Source organism: Hevea brasiliensis, chromosome 2 (assembly GCF_030052815.1).
Source record: "Hevea brasiliensis isolate MT/VB/25A 57/8 chromosome 2, ASM3005281v1, whole genome shotgun sequence".
Lineage (NCBI taxonomy): Eukaryota > Viridiplantae > Streptophyta > Magnoliopsida > Malpighiales > Euphorbiaceae > Hevea > Hevea brasiliensis.
Window position 1 is genome coordinate 113649442 of NC_079494.1, and position 19508 is coordinate 113668949.

General features: G+C 33.2%; 4 protein-coding genes and 1 long non-coding RNA gene across 17 annotated transcripts; 2 read left to right on the forward strand and 3 right to left on the reverse strand.

Annotated features, from left to right (window-relative positions):
* Positions 1–853: 853 nt before the first annotated feature.
* On the reverse strand, positions 854–1393 carry LOC131175457 (uncharacterized). Its single transcript, XR_009145662.1, has 2 exons — positions 1303–1393; positions 854–1207 (listed from the first exon to the last, which is right to left on the reverse strand). It is a non-coding gene; the product is annotated as an uncharacterized LOC131175457 (long non-coding RNA).
* Positions 1394–2245: 852 nt separating this feature from the next.
* Positions 2246–5105, reverse strand: LOC110661733 (uncharacterized). 6 transcript variants are annotated; one of them, XM_021820457.2, is made up of 6 exons: positions 4967–5105; positions 4546–4638; positions 4293–4323; positions 2821–2847; positions 2588–2720; positions 2246–2488 (listed from the first exon to the last, which is right to left on the reverse strand). In XM_021820457.2, the coding sequence occupies exons 1-6, from the start codon at positions 5030–5032 to the stop codon at positions 2434–2436; spliced, it is 405 nt and encodes a 134-aa protein (XP_021676149.2). In that variant the 5' UTR covers positions 5033–5105; the 3' UTR covers positions 2246–2433. The 6 variants fall into 6 exon arrangements, 1 of the variants encoding a protein (XP_021676149.2); XR_009145671.1 differs by lacking the exons at positions 2246–2488; positions 2588–2720; positions 2821–2847 and adding exons at positions 3066–3438; positions 3521–3693; positions 3819–3928; XR_009145669.1 differs by lacking the exons at positions 2246–2488; positions 2588–2720; positions 2821–2847 and adding exons at positions 3066–3438; positions 3521–3693; positions 3819–3932.
* A 223-nt stretch (positions 5106–5328) lies between these two features.
* Positions 5329–9455, forward strand: LOC110661732 (peptide chain release factor 1, mitochondrial). 3 transcript variants are annotated; one of them, XM_021820455.2, is made up of 12 exons: positions 5458–5637; positions 6078–6178; positions 6422–6520; positions 7049–7232; positions 7383–7431; positions 7525–7603; positions 7785–7859; positions 7930–8007; positions 8250–8408; positions 8584–8679; positions 8759–8996; positions 9223–9455. In XM_021820455.2, exons 1-11 carry the CDS (start codon positions 5472–5474, stop codon positions 8951–8953), a joined length of 1281 nt encoding a protein of 426 aa, XP_021676147.1. In that variant the 5' UTR covers positions 5458–5471; the 3' UTR covers positions 8954–8996; positions 9223–9455. The 3 variants fall into 3 exon arrangements, with proteins under 3 accessions (XP_021676148.1, XP_021676147.1, XP_021676146.1); XM_021820454.2 differs by lacking the exon at positions 9223–9455 and having other exon boundaries at positions 8759–9112; XM_021820456.2 differs by lacking the exons at positions 7930–8007; positions 9223–9455 and having other exon boundaries at positions 5329–5637; positions 8759–9112.
* Positions 9456–11851: 2396 nt separating this feature from the next.
* On the forward strand, positions 11852–15081 carry LOC110661730 (protein RADIALIS-like 3). Of its 5 annotated transcripts, none has more exons than XM_021820449.2 (2): positions 11852–12811; positions 13400–13590. In XM_021820449.2, the coding sequence occupies exons 1-2, from the start codon at positions 12522–12524 to the stop codon at positions 13500–13502; spliced, it is 393 nt and encodes a 130-aa protein (XP_021676141.1). In that variant the 5' UTR covers positions 11852–12521; the 3' UTR covers positions 13503–13590. The 5 variants fall into 5 exon arrangements, with proteins under 5 accessions (XP_021676141.1, XP_021676144.1, XP_021676145.1 ...); XM_021820452.2 differs by lacking the exon at positions 13400–13590 and adding an exon at positions 13839–15081 and having other exon boundaries at positions 11856–12811; XM_021820453.2 differs by lacking the exon at positions 13400–13590 and adding an exon at positions 13704–15081 and having other exon boundaries at positions 11857–12811.
* On the reverse strand, positions 14109–19149 carry LOC110661728 (uncharacterized). Of its 2 annotated transcripts, XR_009145672.1 has the most exons (3): positions 18162–19149; positions 14781–17914; positions 14109–14480 (listed from the first exon to the last, which is right to left on the reverse strand). XR_009145672.1 is itself a non-coding variant. In XM_058139839.1 (2 exons), the coding sequence occupies exons 1-2, from the start codon at positions 18569–18571 to the stop codon at positions 16051–16053; spliced, it is 2274 nt and encodes a 757-aa protein (XP_057995822.1). In that variant the 5' UTR covers positions 18572–19149; the 3' UTR covers positions 14109–16050. The 2 variants fall into 2 exon arrangements, 1 of the variants encoding a protein (XP_057995822.1); XM_058139839.1 differs by having other exon boundaries at positions 14109–17914.
* Positions 19150–19508: the final 359 nt, after the last annotated feature.

A 19508-nucleotide genomic window follows, 5' to 3' on the forward strand; every position in this document is an offset into this window, starting at 1 on the left:
ACCTATTAATTATTGATTAATTCATGCTGGTGACTACTGACACTAGAATTTTGAAAGCTACAAAAAAATGAAAATTTCGTCCCATAATGAAAAAATATATATATAAAATAGAAAAATATTTTCATAGTACTTAATATATAATATTCTCTAACTTAATATTATTATTTATGATATTTTCATGTTTTTTTTATTTAATTTTTTTTATTTTTATTTTAATTATATAATAAAATTTTAATATTTAAAACGATAAAAATAATTATATGATTGAACCACTTTAAATAATTTTATATTTTTAAATATTAATTTTATTATATTATTATAATTTTTATTATAAAATTTTTATTAAAATAATATTTAATTAATGAAAAATAAAATATATAAAAAATAACTATATCTTTTTAAACAATGTTTCTATCACAATATTATATTTTTATTATGAAATTTTTATTAAAAAATTTGAAAAAAAAATTAATAAAAAATAAAAAATAATATTTAATTAATAAAAATAAAATATATAAAAAATTAAAATATAAAATAGTAAAAAATTAAAAAATTATTTAATTTTTATATATTAAAATTAAAAAAATATATAAATTAAAATTATTTATACGTTAAAATTATTAATATTCACACGGGAATTCCTTAATTAAAGTTTAGAAGCAAGCAGAGGAGAAATTTTCAGGTGATGCTGATCTTTTATTTTTTCTTTTTACATCCAAAATTTTATTTTATTATAAAACATTAAAATTTAAAATCAATTAGAGAAATAAAATTTCGCTTTTCCATTTTCCCCTTTCCCATCTCACATCAATGCAAGACAACGCCATATCTGAAAAATAAAAAGCTCGTCACATGCAGAATTCCGGTTCAATATCAAGATGAATCGGGAAGGAATCAGAGATGGTTAATTTGTTTTAATTTTAATTCCAATCAGGTTTTATTTTTATATTGCAAATCTTGTTTTACATTTTTTTTTTCAGTGCGTGAAGAGTGCAGCGCCTGGATCAATCACAATGAATCAGTTTCCACACAAGCATCATATGATCCACGAGTCTTTAACCATGAAAGAGCCTCACGAACTGAAAGAACTTCAGCCAGAGTAACATCCATTACTCTACAGCAAGACTGCTGCAAACCCTCTAAGAAACACTAGGGTGACCTCGTAAGATGCATCCAAATCCAGAACCACACCGCGTCCCGTCAACAACTGCACCCACATTGCACTTAAAAATCACCTTTTTTTATTATATTTTAATTTTAGTTAATTAGGGCTTAAAATTAATTATGGATTAAAACACGTACTAAATTTTTTTCTAACGGGAGCGGACTGCGCAGTAGTACCAGACTAACCGTTTTGCTAGCTACGTAGAAACTGCATTTGGAAATTTTCCTTTTTTGACCATATTATCCTTTTTTATTTAACTTGAAAATTAATATTATTAATATTTTTATTTTTTTATTTGTAATTTTAATATTTTAATTAATGTATTTCAACTTTATTAAAATATTTTTTATTAATAACATAAAATATAAAATATTTATTTATATCCAAAAACTTAAAATTAATTATAAATTTTTCTATTAACAATAATAATTATTTTATTATTTTATCTATATTTTTAAAATTATTTAATTATCTTAAAAAATAATTATTTTCTTATTTTAATAATAAAATAAATAATATAATATAAAATATTAATAATTATATATTTATTTAAATAATATAATATATTAATTTAATAATTATATATTTAATTTAATAATAAAATAAATAATATAATATAATAAATTTATAATTTTATATTTATTTAAATAATAAAATAAATTATATGATATATACATTTATTAATCATTTCACATATTAACAGCAACAGCTAAATATAATTTTACCAAACACTTAATATAAAACAGCTATCATTAGCTATCAGTTGTATTCAACAGTTAATCCAAATAGGCCAACAGTAACAGCTATCAGCTAACAGCTATCAGTTGTATTCAACAGTTAATCCAAATAGGCCCGTACTAAATTTTTCTCTTACGGGAGCGGACTGTGCAGTGGTACCAGACTAACCGTTTTGCTAGCTACGTAGAAACTGCATTTGGAAATTGTCCTTGGTTTCTAATGAGCTGCTGAGTAGAAATTTACAAATAACAGAAAATTTTAGACCTTATAATAGCTTTGTTTTTGGTGATTGATGCTTTCCATGTCCAAGCACTTTGGGGGTTAATGAGCTTGAAGCAAACGAAAGCAGCAACAAAAAATAGTATAAATATAAAAGCACTTTGCCAGTCAAATAGTAGCCGTTAGGAACAACAGAGACTCGGGACATGCCATATTAAGCCAAGGTGCATCAATCAATTGCAAATACTATTTGATGCTGATATAAACTAAACTTCGTATAATTTTCAAATGAATTCCACCTGAGTATATCATTAAGGGAGAAATGGATTGTGTGAAGGATAAGTCTCTTTTTGCCTTTTGTATGCCCTGAGAAAGCAAAATAATCAAAGGAAGAGGTATAAACACTGTACGTTAAGGTTTCCAACACAAAATTTGATCACTCTTTGGGTTGAAGTAAGTAATCACCTGGTGGCATTTAATCCCCCTAGTCCAACTGTTCCCAAAATGATGAAAAGGAAAGGGATCCGGATTAATACGTGATTACTTCTTCCCCCATGTGCTTTTGGCATGCCAGTCCTCACAACTCGAGCATAAGTGGCTAACCAAAAGAAGATTGTGTCTAATGAAGGAAACCCAGGAAAAAAAAATAAAAGGACAAAGGAAATTGAAATTGCGAATAATTTAAAATTTTAAGTTACCTGAAGCAGAATCTGTTCCTCTCACACCTGTGATAACCATTACATATCAAGTCAATTGAATTTCATTGGTTCTATAATTGTATAGCTTATCACCCAATTCAATCTTCTGAACAAGGTGCTTAGAGCTTGGATCATGGTTTGCAAACTCAAATCCAAATGGACATTTCCAATTAGACAACTTGCAACTTGATAAGCCTATGTATAAACAAGCAAGCAAGCAGAGTGCATTCCTGGGGCTCTCGAGGTAAATGGAATGGCACTCTCAATGATTAGACAAATTATTCAAGTCTTACGCCTACATTCTACCCATGTGATCCTTGTATATAAAAACTAAATTACTATATCTGTTCCAAAATAAGCGACAAATATGCACTTGAGCTTGACAAATGAAAATAAGGAAAAAATGTCACCTCACCACTTACATTGGCTTCTCTTTTTGACTTTGAAACATTAAGGAGGCAAATAAAATGCTATAGCATTAGGCCTGACCTCAATTATCACACCATAGAACAACAAAACACAGAAGACCACTACCTGCATAGATGCAGAAATTGTTTTTCAGTTGTCAACTTCCAGCAGCACGATACATTCGTTTAGACCATGAATAACCTCAGGATTCTACAGCAAAGAAATAGCACAAAATTAAAAATGAACAACACACAGAAGCTAACTTAAGTGGTGAGGTAATTGCTTCTCATACCATTATGAAATCTCGATGATAACAGAAAGTTGGATTTAGAAAGTAAGCAGCCACATAGAGAGGACGGGGGAACAATAAGTTCCAGTGGATGTATGATACATATCCTGTTGACCGAAGTGAGGGCATCCCTTGAATAATTTGGCAATTAGCAGTAATAATTTTATAGCCTTTAGCTGTCATAATAAAAGACAAATATAACAAATTAAAAAAATAATAAAAAAAGAAAAGCGAGAGAGAGAGAGAGAGAGAGAGAGCAAACACCCGGCATAAGAGGGAAAATTTTAGTAATATAGCATACTTTTTTGACACGCTGGAAGTCCTTCGTGGCTTCGTCAAGTGCAACTTTCCTGTTGCATGACCCCCCACATCTTGCTTGATTTATGTATTGTCCTCAAAACCATTGGAGGCCTCTCTTAAGCAAACCAGAGCAAATTATCAAAACTACAGTAACAGGCATATTGGCACTCAAAAAGATAAATAATGATTAAAAAAACCAAAAAAAAAAATAAATAAATAAAACACAAGAAACGCATAATCAACAGAGTCAGGATATATCTCAACAGTTAGACAGGAAACAGAATGATATGGTTGGTTTGACAATCCATTTCTAAAAGTTTATAATATAAATAAATCAAATATCTTAAGCATCAAACTCCGAGTTGCAAGTTTATCCAATAACTTCTTTACAGTCCATTTGGGATTTTGCAAACCATGATCACTTGGGAATACTCTTTGATTTGTCTCATAACATATGCAGACAGGAGAAAATTACCAGACAGCAGGTAAGTGTAAGCTTCTGAAATCTGCAGTAAATCCAAATAGCGAGGTTAGTGTTAGAAAGAAGAAAATGAATAATTCAAAGACTTAAAGCTGAGACAGAAACCGGTGTCCATATAACACAGGTGCATTTTCTCAACTCAACGTGTGATAGAGCATCCAAAAGAAACAATAAATTCAGTAAAAAAGTGACCTTGCAAAGAATACAAGAAACCTTCAAACTGTTGAATAGGAGCACTAATGCTTACCAACTTGAACCTGGACTCAGCACTAGGCTTTTCGTGAACGGGAAAAAGGTCAGGATGAGATTCCCATACCTTCTTTCTGTAAGCAGCTTTAACCTACCACGCGATTTGAAGATCAAATGAAATAAATAAGCATCATCAAACATCAACAATCCTAACACTCTCAGCTTAAACCCACCCACTGATCGTGATCGACCCACAAAGTAAAAAATGAAATGAATTCAAAGACCGAGTCGACCCCATCACCCACCCAAAAAGATAGCAAACATGAAAAAATCGAGCTCATAATTTAGTTGATGATTAGTACATGGCATGGCCCCAGAGTCTCAGCAATTAATATATCACAAACTAAAGAAGAAAGGCAAATAAAAATTGGATCAAATACAATTAGAATCAAAGATGATAAAGAAGAGAAATTTATGACCTGGGAGGCGGTGGGGCGGGAATTGGGAGGGAAGCCTAGCAAGACCCTGGCTTCATTGCCCTGCATTTCTGTAACCTCTCCTTTTGTGTAATAGAGATGAGAGGGAGAGACTTCTCTATTTTTATTATTTTTTTAATATTAATATTAACATTGAATGCTTGGGAGAGTGGAGAGTTTTGGGTGGTAGACAGGTGTTCGATTGCTAGAGGAAGATCAGAGCATTGATTATGATCCTGGCCGTTCTGTTTAAACCAAAAGTCGATTCTACGGTTATAAAAGTACTGAAGATGTAGGATATAATTTCTCGGCGTCTTGTCACATAAACGACGTCAAACTGTTCCTGGAAGTCGAATCGGTGTCGTAGGATTGGGTATTGTTTGTGCTTTCCCGTTCCAGTTCCACCTCCAGGTTGTACTCCCAAGTCCTAAGAATCTGCATCTGCAATAGCACTGCCTCTTCTCCATCGCAGAACTGATTCTGGATTGGGGCATAGCGTACAGGTAAAATGAGAATAAATAGAGGGCTGAAGTGGAGCATCAATATGGTCTGGGCAATAGAGCAGCTTCAATCCGTCTCTGCAATTTCGCATACAAATCCTTGCTATCGAAAATCATTTCTTCCATCAGCCATTGCCAATGTTTTTCTCCTCTTTCCTCGCTCTTTCTCAACCGGTGGGGTTTTCTTACGACTTCAATAATTTTGACATATACTTCACCTCTGCATGTGTGCTATTTTACTGGGATTATGTTAGTGGATGATGTTTCTTTCCAAAACCCTAGCTTTCCATATAATTTATTTCATTCAACACATCTTGTATACTAGGTAATTTTAGTAATTTAGTTTTAGAAATATTCAATTCATTTTTCAGCATGTTCTTCTGACTGATTGATTCAGCAAATCGTGATCTATTTCTATCCATTTTTTTATGTATAAACTAATAGACGTATTCAATATAAAAACCTACATTCAAATTTATGTTCTTGCAGGTTTATCAAAGGGTGACTAGTCATTTTTGAACATTTGTCACCTCATTTATAAGCATTTAGCTTCACAATGTGCTATCAGAATTTTTGTTTCGTTTTGATCATTTTTGAAAATTATTTAATTGTAGAATTGCAATCACAACTGTCCCCTGACCTTATTAGAATCATGGAGAAAAGGTTATCAGCTATTGAGCATAGAAGTGCTTGTCTTGAGAATTTCATAAATCAGGTAATTGTGACTTTATGATTCTTGTTACCCCAAATATTCTATTATTTTCAGCATTTTTCTAAAGTAATAATGATTTTTGCCAATTGAAGCCTGCAATCTTATGCTTCAAAATTAGTTTAATCTTCAATTGTCTCTTGGTTTTTCTTTCTTGTGTTTGATATTGCATTTAATTTGTTTATTTATGGAATGAAAATGTTAATTGAATGCTTTCTGTTCTTTTCTTCTGGTGTTAATTGAAGACAGCTAGAAGTGTCGCCTACAGAATATGCAAGAGCTAATAAAGAACTACAGAAACTTGGGGGCTTTATGGACCTTATAATTCAATTGAGGTCTAAACAAAAGGTATTGAATTGCTTGAAACTGTTTAGACCATCTTGAACCTTTTTATCGTCGTTCAATACAAGTGCATAGCATTTGTATGTTAACAAGGATGAGTTATTGAAGATGTTATATGATCTTTCAGACATTCATGAATATGCAAGTATAATATGCTGGAATATATACATCCTATTGTTAAATTGCTCACGATTTTTGGATGAACTCACGTCCAGAATACTTTATATAGAGATAACAACCTTATATAGAGAAATAAAAAAGACAATTACTAAACGACCCTTATAAAATTTAAAATTACTAGATGACCATACGGAAATATAAATTTGTTTATTAAGTTTCTTATTACAAAAGGCATGTTTTACAAGTCCTCTTCTATGTATGTTTTTACCGTAAGTAATATTAGTAGGCAAACAATGATAGTCATTGAAGACATTGCGAGTTCATATGTATCTTGCATTTTTAGGGACTAAAAATGTTTATATTTCTAACCATTGATTAGGGGTAAGATGCATTATATCAGGTTTACTTGTGTAGGAAATAGATGGTTTAAGATCACTGATGGCTGAATGTCCGGAAGATAAAGACATGCTTGACATGGCAAATGAGGAATTGAGACAGGCAATGGAGGAAGAGAAAAGATTTCAGAATTTGCTTCTGAAGTCATTACTTCCAAGGGATGATGCTGATGAGAGGGATTGTATTTTGGAAGTGAGAGCAGGTGAGAATACCTTTAGGCTTTATATATAAGCATCATAAGTGAAGTTTCATTTTATTCCTATGATTTTGGTGTCAATATTCCTGAGCTTTTTCAACACACTTCGTTGTGCTTTTTACTCTTTCTCACTGATTCAATAAAAGTTTTGGTTAGGAACTGGAGGGGAAGAGGCATCTTTGTTCGCAATGGATGTATTCAAAATGTAAGTTGTCTTAGCATTGTGAGTGGCATTTGTTTCATAAACTCTTTTACATGTCCTTTATTAAGAGTAATAACCTTGTTCACATTGCAACAGGTATGAGAGATACTCACAGATGAATGGTTGGAAATATGAAGTTGTTGATATAACCGAATCTGATTTGAAAGGATACAAGGTATCCAACATTCTTTTATTTATTTTACCTTATATTGTGTTATTGCTTAGACAGGTATTATAACGCTGCTTATGGGCAATTTTGAATTTTCAGTTTTTTTATTTGGTCTTGTATTTTGGGATAGGAGTTCACCATGTGGCTAGTTGTCTTAAAACTCTTAACTTCTAATTCTTCTTGGCAGGAAGCTAGTGCTGCAATTTCTGGAGCTGGTGTTTTTGGGAAACTTAAATTTGAGAGTGGAATTCACAGAGTTCAGGTATCATTGCCACTTGTCTATAAACAGTGCATGACCCTAGCAGAAATGTCTAACAGTTTATATGTTGCAGCGTGTTCCTGTAACAGAGAAGTCTGGACGCATTCACACTAGTGCTGTTTCTGTTGCTATCCTTCCTCAAGCTGATGAGGTGTTAAATGCTAAGTGATGTTCTGTGTTTCATTAACTAAGAGACTGGATTTTTTTTTCTTTGGAAGATTTGACTTATAATTATTGAGGAAATGGTATTTTTATTATCTAAGCATTTGTACAGTTAACTTCAATTCACAATAGTAACTGGAAGTATTATTATGACTTCAATGTGTACTTATGCTTCCTTCTCATTATTGTAATTGGACTGCTTCAGATTTCTTGTATTCTGAGTCTCTGCAGGTAGATGTTCAGTTGAGGAATGAAGATTTGAGGATTGACACTTACAGATCTGGTGGTTCAGGGGGCCAGCATGCAAATACCACCAATAGCGCTGTTAGAGTAACTCATTTACCAACTGGGATGACAGTGTCCATACAAGATGAACGATCCCAGCACATGGTAAAAGATTCTCAATGAATGCTACTGTTTGCTAATGTATTCAATCTAAATAGCTAGCAATTTTGGTCTGTTTTTTAAACATTGCTTGCTACGTTGGCGTGAATAAGCTGTAAGCATATAATTTCTTTACAATTTCCTTATTTACTGCTTTTTTGGCTCTTTGTTTCCTTCACAGAACAAAGCAAAAGCCCTTAAGGTGCTCTGTGCAAAGCTATATGAAATGGAAAGGTCAAGAATTCAGATGACTCGATCGAAACTTCGATTAGAGCAGGTGTAAAAGAGTGTGAGGAGATACTATTTATGTTGTCTTTTATTTTTCAACCTGATTTAGCACTTTCCATCTTGCACAGGTTGGTAGTGGAGACAGATCTGAACGCATCCGCACCTACAACTTTCCTCAAGGGCGTGTCACTGATCATCGTGTTGGCATTACTCATCATTCAATAGATGGTGTGATGCAGGGAGAGAGTCTGGATGTCTTCATTGATGCTCTTCTTCTACAGCAGGAAATGGATGCAATTGCATCATTCAGTTCTGTCCAGTGATGAAGAGTAGTTCTAGATTTGGAATCCTTCAACAATTTCTTAGGTAATAGATAGATGTCATCAAGTTGCATGCAAGTGTTTTTTTTTTTTTTTCTTTTTAATTTAATGCACAAGTCATATGATTAATAGAATAAACACACTCGTTATGATTTTTTTTTTTTTTTGTTAATCTATTGAAAGTTCTATAGGATATAATATACTATAACAATAATTTTAATAATAACACTAAATAAAACCCTAGTTAACAAACATATTCATACTGTTTGCAGACGTGAGCAAGAAATTATGGAATTGACCCCACTTCTCCTAAGTGGTCTCAAATGGAGGCAATGCTAATCGCCATCCTCTTCTCAGTTATCGTTCAATATAGAGCTGTGTTCAGTTCCCTACGCGCAAGTGGGTATTAAAAATCATCAATCTTATCTGCCAATTTAAAAACAAAGAAGATAATATAATTATGAATTGATTAGCTGTATAATTTCAAACAAAATGATATTTAGGACGTTGGATTACATAGGCATATTTATGCGTGGGGCATGGCCATGGGGGTCTCATTCCTTTCTCAACTCATTGGCTGGGATCAACTCTTTTCTTACAAATTTCTCCCACTTGGCCCGCAGCAAGCAGTGGTCTATTAGTCGATATAAAGGTCTGATATTTATATTTTTAAAAAGTAAATATTATTTTATTAATAATTGCTAAAAATAAATGGAAGAAAATTATATTTTATAATTAAAAATATAGAATAATTAAAATAAAATAACCGTACAAAATCACTTATATGTATTCACGGCTAAACAGATTTGGCACAGTAATATTGGAATTATTTTTAACCATGAAATCTTAAATTTAAACTCAATTGAAACGATATATATATATATATATATATATATATATATATATATATATATATATATATATATATATATATATATATATATCCACGCGATGATAAGCATACAAGGCTATGAGCAGAGGCAAGGGTGCTCCCATTGATCCAAAACTGTCCTCACCGAGGGAGACAGAAAATTTTATAAACTCATCATCAAAAATAATAAATAACAATACATAAATAATAATAATAATAATAATAATAATAAAAAATAATAATAACTGTCTAACCCTAATGCTCTATTTGGGTGGGGTGAGGGAAGGGTAAATAAGGGTAAGGAGAGATAAATAACTATTATACCCTGTTTGAAAAGAGGTGAGTTAGTAAAGCATAAGGGTAAGGTTTAACCCTTCCTTACCCCTCAAATCCCAATTTTTTTTACACCCCAAATTGGGGTGTAAGTAGGGGAAGGTGAGAGTTGAAAATTACTTTATTTTTTATTTTTCTATTGTATCCTTAATTTTTTATTAAAAATTTAATTATACCCATTAAAAATAAACCTAGCGAACCACTATAAATAAATGTTTTCTCTTTCAAGTGGCCATACATAGTTTCTCTGCTTTCAATCATTTGTTTTTAAATAGTTTGCTGTAATTATTATACTTCAATTATCATTTTTTTATTTGTTCTTTTAATAGTTTGCTTCAATTATCAATTTTTTTTAAATAATCTATTTTTTATTCAATTTTTGTTAGATTTGTGCATTATTATTTTGATTTATTAATTTTATGATTTATTTATAGTGAATCATTATTATTTACAAATTTAATATTTATCACAATGAGTTTACCATTTAATAAATTATCCAATAAAAAATAATATTTTTATACTTCTAATAATTATTTATACTTCTTTCACCTATTTCCAAACATGAAGAATATACATTACATTTTCTTATTTTTCCATTAATTTACCTCTTTACAAACATGAAAATTTTTTTTATTGTAACACTTTTCACTCTTCCCCTTCCTTACCCTCTCTTATCCCCTCATTAATTACCCTTCGCTCACCCGATCCAAACAAAGCCTAAAGCACCTACAGATTATAAAAGAAAAAGTAGGTTTAATACAGGCTTTGCTGTGCCCTAACCAATGGAAATTTGGTAATTAAAGAGTGTTTGTTTCAGTTTTTAGATGTAATTATATATATATATTTTTTTTATTATTTGAAAAAAATAACACCAAAATCTCGAGCACAAACAGCTCGTGATATATCATGAATTTACAAATTTAAAAACAACTCGTGATATCACTTCTGTAATATTTTATGCCTTTATGCTTATTCTACTTTCATGTTCACGCACCATTGGTGTAATAACTTAAAAAAATTACTTTGAGAAAAAAAAAATAGTTATATAATTACATTTTTTATTTTTTATTTTTCGTACAAAATTTTTACAACAGTAAAAAATAAAATGATTATTTATATTATTTTTGAAATATTGTTAAAAATATTTTTTAAATATATTAATTAAAGAGTATTATAAATTAATTTAAAATTAAATTAGTATATTTTAATTATATAAATATTAATTAAAAAAATTAAATTACTTTTAACAATATTTAAAATAAAATTTGTAAAATATTACTTTTATAATTTTGAGTGTTAATACTAAATAGAAGTATATTTTTTTTTTACTTCTTAGGTTATTGAATTACAATTTATTTAGATTATTTATTATTTGTTTAAATATTTGAATAATAAAATAAATATATGATTTAATAAATTAATATTTATATATTTATTTTAATAATAAAATAAATTAATTATTATATATTTATTTGATAGTAAAATAAATTATATAATATAGCATTATTAATAATTTTATATCTCAATAGTTAAATATAATTTTATTAATTATAAATCAACTAAAATAAACTATTAAATAACACCAACGATTATCAATTGTATTGAATGGTTTAAACAAACAGGCTTAGAGAAACATTCCGCTGTTTTACGGCAATGTCTTTGCTTACATCCTAGAAAACGATCCAACCTTGAATTGTGATTGCTTGGCAAATATTGAAAAAGGAAAAATCATGCAATGAGTGATCCTACCCACAAAAGTCATTTTCTTTTTCTTGCAAGTCAAGAAATTTTGGAAAAAATGTGAGAATGTGCTGATCGGTTTCAGATGAAAATTTTCAGTTATACTCCACCACAGGTCGAGTGAATTCTGATATTTTGTATAAAAAATATATTATATCTGATGCTAAAATTGGAAAATTATGGATTCTGGGCATTGCAAGAAATGGTCAGTGAAGAACTGAGTTTTGTCTTCTTTTGATTATTGGTTTCCGTATTTGAACCAAATTGTCTAATATTGTATTCTTATATGCTATTTTTATCACTATTTTATACATCTATCTCTCATTGCTTACGTCCAGATCTGGACTAAGCAGAGCCAATTGTCTATCACACACACACACACACACACACCCCCAGAAATTCCCTTAAAAAAGAGAAGATTTGCTTCTAACTCCCATATCTGACATGCCCCCAAAGACTCAGGGTGTTAGAATCTGGTCAAGAGAATCATACAAACTACCATAAAAAGATTCTCACACTCACTTCGATGAATACTATAATTATGTTTTTGGCCAACTGGATCTTCCTTATTTTCCTCGGGAAAAGAGTCTAGAGTGATAAAGAAGAGTTTGTTCTGGTTTTGGTAATATGGATGATTTTCCAAAAATGTTATGCGGGTGGAACTGGGAAGAGAACAAGCTGTTTGAGCTGGCTTTGGCAGTGGTTGATGAAGAAGACCCTGATCGATGGAAACTGGTTGCATCCATGCTTGGAGGGAAGAAGAGTGCAGAGGATGTGCAAAAACATTATGTGATTCTCTTGGAGGACTTGAAGTGTATAGAATCGGGTGAATTGGATCATACACTTGTTGAAGAAGCTCAGGCTTGTGTTCAAGTTGACCGTACTCAATCTCTATGTTGGACAGAAGAAGATCACAAGTATGTCCTTACTTTCTTGATGGACTGTATTGATTTAGTTTCATATCTCTGCTTCTGTTTTGATTCGCTTTTCTTTCCCTTTCCTGTCATGTTTTCATGAAACAATTATAGGTTTTATTTTTTTTTCCAAGAACAATTATAGGTTTTATTGGATTCTTCGTTTCTCATATAGTTCATAATAGTTTCTATTGATTCTTGTGAAGATGTATGCACCCTGCTCAAATCACTTGTTGCAAGATGCCTGCCTACTTTAATTTGGCATTCCTAATTCATCTCCACTGAGTTATCCTTGTTTAAATTGTTTAGAGTCAGCTAAATGAATCCAGTTTTGCCACTCTGCTCAATCAAGAGCCATATTACATTGAAGTTATTTTGCTATTCATCATATTTGTATTCATGTCTTCTTTGGCTTGATGCCCCTAGGGCAAAAGTCGAAACAATTGAAGCCAACATTAGTCCAAGGGGCTACTGACTGACAAACGCAATTCTGGCAGAGAATAATCTGTTCTAGCTTTGTTAGTGATTTTGGGTTCTTGCATTTTTCTTTCTAACGAAGAATCTTAATTATGTTTCTCCACTATATCTAAGTAACCATCTTAATGCAGAAATCTTCAGGCCGGAAGCAGATACTAGATTTGCTCGTTTGTCCATTTTTCTCTCTGTATCTTCTGTAACTGCAGTGTCTAGCTGAACTCGATGCTGTACTACTCTCACTTCATCCATGAAAGTGTACTGTTATTTACTTATTTTAACTTTCTAACATAGCGATTCATTTCTCATTTCTCACATTAGTTTCATTTTTTCAAATTTGACGTACATAACTTTTCCTTCAAAAGAAATCAGTTCAAATCTCTCACACCCGACTTATTGTGACGAATAACACATGCTGCAGTTGATCATTTTTGCGAGCACCAGCAACAAGATGATTTAGTGTAGATGGGCTCAAAATTCCTTAGAAATTTTAGAGGATATAGTTATAGATGTTCTTGCATTAAAATATGTGCTGTTATTGAATCTGTGAATACAGATTGCTGGTACAATTGGACATAAATTGAATGATAGGGCTAAAAGGTAATTCATCAAAGCAAAGACATCCTGTTGGAGCTATTCCTGGGAAGAATGTAAGATATGCACATAATTGATGATAGGAGAATTATTTCTTAAGCTCTGTAAGTTGTTTCATAAGTTCTATTCTGTAACGCAGCAGCAACAGCAGTTGTCAGCATATCCCAAACCTGTATGTAGCTTACAGTTGAATTTGGAAAACTGATTCTTTATTATATCTCAGGCAATGTAATTATTAGCCCAAAAGCAGAAATTGACTTGTCATATCATTTGAATTAATTTCCGTTGATAAACAAAGAATTTGAATTCAACAAATAGAATGAACAGGTAGATTTCGTCAACTCAGACTGCTCCTCAAGAGTCGAGAATTTGTTTGACATGGCAATAGCTGGAAAGCAAGAGTTCATAGCCATCACCGTGCTCGGAACGAAATTTCCCTTGGCCCAAAGGACTTGGATTTTAGCACTTTCTGTCAGAAAAGTCAAGACCCAATGCAGAAAATGGAACCGCAGCAAACATCATCTCTCCAATCTCCATGACTTATCAACTCATCAGAAAACGCTCAATAAAATATTCATTGTAAAAAGGATCAGGAAAAATTAGTCTACATTAGACAAAAGAAAATTGCAAATTTGTCACTATTGATAATGATATCACAGGCAGTAAATTTCACACATGAAGGCTAACATTTTCCTTACAGGGTTTTTGAATCAAGTATATGTAGGAAATAAGAACAAGTGAGGAAGCAGAAAAAGAAGAGCCACAAGCCAGGGAAGAGGCAGTGCATGGGTGGTGCCAAAACAGAGATTTCTGTTTGTAGCTCCATTCATGCTCTGCCTGTTCCCAGTCTTTGTATGTCTTCTTCTTTAATCTCTTCCCAGAATCCCAAATCCCATTCACTTACCTTCCATTGCCGATATGCCATGCTATTTCTGTCGCCAAAAATCTACCAAAACCTCAGATGCATTCCTCCGCCTTCTCTCAGGGCAAACCATAGAGTAAACATTTGGATCGCACCAAAGGCCTCAGCCTTCAGTGATGGATTGTGAGACTATACCGTCCATGGGGATTTTATATTTGACAAGGAAAAGGGTTATAGTACGCTCATGTACTATAAAATTCTACTTGGACTAGCTGACTATGTACTACCCTTTACATGCTTTAGTACTAATCAGATAATTGAAGTTCTAGAGTATATTCAGAAAGTCATATGTACTGCACTTTTGCTTTTTAGTACCTAAAATTAATGAGTAATGATGATATTGAATGCCTCGTTAGCAAAAATAATAAAAAATGTTTAAAAATGCGTCACAAGTAATTAATTCTTTAACAGAAAATATTTGTCTCTAAAAAGATTTTTAAAATCATTTGGAATATTTGATTTAAAAAATTTGTGTATGCCCAAATTTATTAAATTGGGTGTCATCAAGCAATCTGTGATCATAGAAACGTGGTTAGGGATTATAGAAATCTATGATCCCCCGTTCACAAGTGAACTGACATTTTCATGAGGCATCTGTTTGTAGAACCTGTGAAGAGAAAAGGCAGATGCAGGCGGACACGATCAAAATTACGACTTTGGCTGGGACAACAATCAGTTTACACCTAGGCATTTACAGAGGAAGCCACAACCAGAAAGATTCATATTATTATTCTTTCAAGAAAATCTACCGCCTACTTGAGTCCAAGGAGAAGGTTGGGTGCTTGGGTAGAGATTCTAGCCTGAAGCTTAATGCTTTCCTCTTGTGCTTGATAAGCAATAATGAATTGAAAATTCATTTGAGCAAAGCACTGGTAGAAAGCATAAGCTTTAAATCTTGAATAACCTGCTTTAACAACGGGATTTTATTTTTAGCTCATTCAAAGTCAGAAGAGGGAGCATAGTTAATATATGATCAACAAATGAAAATTTTGGAGAGTAAAGGAATGTTGAAACTAAATGAACAGAGAGTAACAGTTGTTGACACCCTCTCAAAAGATGATGCATCAAAACCTAAAAACACGAGCAGATCATGCCTCCTAATACTAAACAGTCATTGTTGCAAAATGAGTGCAACTTCCAGCATTCAACTTCGCTTTCCATCTATCCCATCTCTAACCGCCAAAACCTCTACCAAACACTGATCTACCCAAGTTCCTGTACAGTTAATTACAGTTCCACAAATATTATGAATCTATGAGTACACATGGCATGTTGCTCTATTATGGCCTGCTCCTTTGCACTTGCTGCAATGCAATGGTCTTTTAATCACCCCTTTTGCTCGAATTCTCCTCTGCTTCGGTGGGCCAGTTAGAAGACGAAGAGGAGGGGGAAGTACTTGGGGTGGGGAGGATTCTTTATGCACAGGCTTATCTGTTGTTGGAACCGGATTTATAGGCTCTGAATAGGTTAACTGAAAAAATTCAGTTGTATAATACCTGGAGCAGTAATCATACAAGTTCCTATCAAAATGTTGAAGGACGACCACAGCATGAAAACATGGGAAACCATTAAGTTGCCATGCCCTGCAACTACAGCTCCAAGCATCAATGTTAACAATGTTGGTTTCCCCTAGACAATCATGAACTTCAAAAGTATTCCTAGGAGATAATGAAACTTGAAGTGACTGTGCCTTGAGAATCTCTTTTTGCAATTTTTCTTCCAGGGATGGAGTCAATTTTGTCAACCACCGATCTGAACCCACCTTTCGAGTGTAAATCAGCTCCATCATCTTTTGGCGAATAGTATCAATAATCTGTACTACTGGTAACATTGGGAGATCATTTACCCAACTATAAAATGATTGACCAATGTTTGATGTGAAATGATTGTACCGTGAACCTTCAAAAAGCGAGTTTGCCCAGTGCTCAGGTTCACTTTGCAAAATCCATTCAAAAGCTTCAGGTGAGATGCTTTTAATGCTCTCAACGTACTTTCTAAATCCATCAGGTGTAGCTGCATGGGCAGCATCATAAAGATGAGCAACAATGGCACTTACAACTTCTTCAGTGTATGGGCCCTTAAGGTCCTCCTTTAACTCCTCTGATAGATGACGAAGGCAAAAACTATGATGAGAATCCTCAAATGCCATCAAAACGGACTGTCTTAAACCCATCTGTCTGCCTCCCACAAAAGTTATTGGTTGGTAAGTTGAAAGCACAGATTTCAATTGTACCAAAAACCAATGCCAATTATCATCATTTACAATATCTACTATAGCAAAAGCCACAGGGAAAATGCCATCATTTCCATCCAATGCTGTTGCAGTCAGCAGTTCTGACTGATATTTTGATTTCAGTGTCATAGTATCAAGGAAAATTAGAGGGCGACAACCATTCTGAAAACCACATATTGAGGCATGGAAGGCAACAAACAAACGATGGAAACTTTGGTCCTCTCTTGTGATAAGAGTGACAACACTGCCCGGATTTGTCTGTACCATCTTCTCACATAACCAAGGCAGCTGATTGTATGCCTCTTTGTATGAACCCTGAAGCTCTTCCTTGGCAATCTCCATCCCTCGCCATGCCTGTGAATATCTCAATTCAATTCCAAATTCCTGACGAATTTGATTGGCAATTTCCTTAGGTCTGGAATTTGGTGTATCACGCAACTTTTCCTTGACAATAGTGGCAACCAATTTCCTTGAGGCTTGAGGACGACTAATCCTACCAGTACCAGCTCCACATGTATGTGTTTCATTGAATGTCTTAATTCGGAAAAACGGTGTGGTAGACAACTTTGATACATGAATCCTCCAGGGGCAACCCTCAGCCTTACACTTGGCACTTACACGAGTAGCATCATTGTGCTTAAAATTGCATTTGAATCCATGAGCAATGGAAAACCTACGCAAAGCTTCACGCACTTCCTGAACATTATCAAACTGCTGGTGCAAACCAGTTATGCAATTTGCCCATGATATAAGAAGTTTGTGATGCCCAGCATCCTCAACTTCAACACTCAAAGAATTGCAAAGCTCGGTATCCCCAGCAATAGAAGCAACAGGAGCAACATTGAGAGGGGTGACAGGTTCAATTATTGCATTGCCACTGGACCTGCAAGAACAAGCATGCATGAGGTATTTAGGCCATATGCAAGGAAAACAGTGAAACAAATTTTGATGCAATATACATTTGGTCACCTGCATTCAAGCTTACAATAGAATCTCAAAGGTAGGACCCTGTTGCAACCAGAGTCCTACGAAGATTCTCAAGCACAACCATAATCAAAGGGCATGTGACCATTAAAAACAGCAAAAAACAATGAAATTTTCCATTCACATTAAGAAGATAAGTATGCTACCTACTACAAGGCGTAACTGAGGCCTCAATTGCCAAGTTCTCGTTTGTCATGACAAATAAATCAACAGTTTTAGAATCTTCATGGAAATCAATCATGCGCTGGATGTCTTTGTCACTAGATATGGTGATAAGCGTCTGCTTGTTATTGGGTAGGAAATATTTGATGGTCAAGGAATTAGGATCATAATTCCACATGTCTGCCACCTCCGACTTCAAGTCACAAAATTTGCTTTTACGGTTTACACTAAGAGCATGAGCATCTCCACCTGTGTACGACAAGGAACCATCACTAGCTGAGGTGAACTTCCCACCTGATTGACATATAACAATAAGCTTCCCTGTAGCCATGGCTTGCCGAATAGTGCCTATGGAATTCAACAAGACCAAATAATCTGCCCAAGCAAAATCCATCAGTAATTGCAAATGGAATGTCCACTCAGCTTCAAGTTAAATAAGTTGTAGCTAGCAATAAAATGTAGAATTCAGCGGATCCAGCTTTCAATGAGCTTACCATTATGTTGGAAAATAAGGCAATTGGATGAGAGTTAACAAGCTAGGAACTTAGCTGCTGATAAGCTGGCTAGTTTCAACTATTCATGTAGTCATGTGATGAGTTATTTAAATAGGTATACAACGAATACAAGTAAGGTGAAGAACCAATTCTCATAATGTGTGTTGATTGACAAAGAAAATCCTCTCTCTTCCTTTGTTATTATCTGTTCTCTCTCTCTCAAGAATTTCCCCTCAATTTCTCAGAATCCAAACTGATACTCTACACAGAATCCTTCGCTTCTTATCGTAATAATCAGTGTGCGAAAAACTCAGAATTATGGACATCAATTTTCAGATTTTTATAGGCATTGACTCAGACAAAAATCATAGAATACTTGATAGAATCCTTCATCAGGGCGGTTCACATTTTCAAACTAGAAGCATTTAAAGCATGCTATATTCAAATAAAAAAATGAGCTTTTCGGCAAGCTCTAAAAACTTACATTAACATATATGGCACACACAAATCACAGCTTTTCGTTATCCTTAATAACATAAAACACAGCGATTGGTAGAAAGGCCCAAAAATCACAAGGTGATAGGAGTCAAATGGGTTTTCAAAACAAAACTCAATCCTGATGGTAAAATATGCAAACACAAAGCCAGATTGGTGGTGAAAGGCTATGCTCAACAGTATGACATGGATTTTCAGAAGACCTTTGCTCCTATGGCAAGGTATGATACAATCAAGCTCCTTATTGCTCTTGCTGCTCAATATTCTTGGCAAATTCATCAATTAGATGTCAAATCTGCCTTCTTGAATGGATTTCTTGATAAAGAAATATATGCAGAGCAA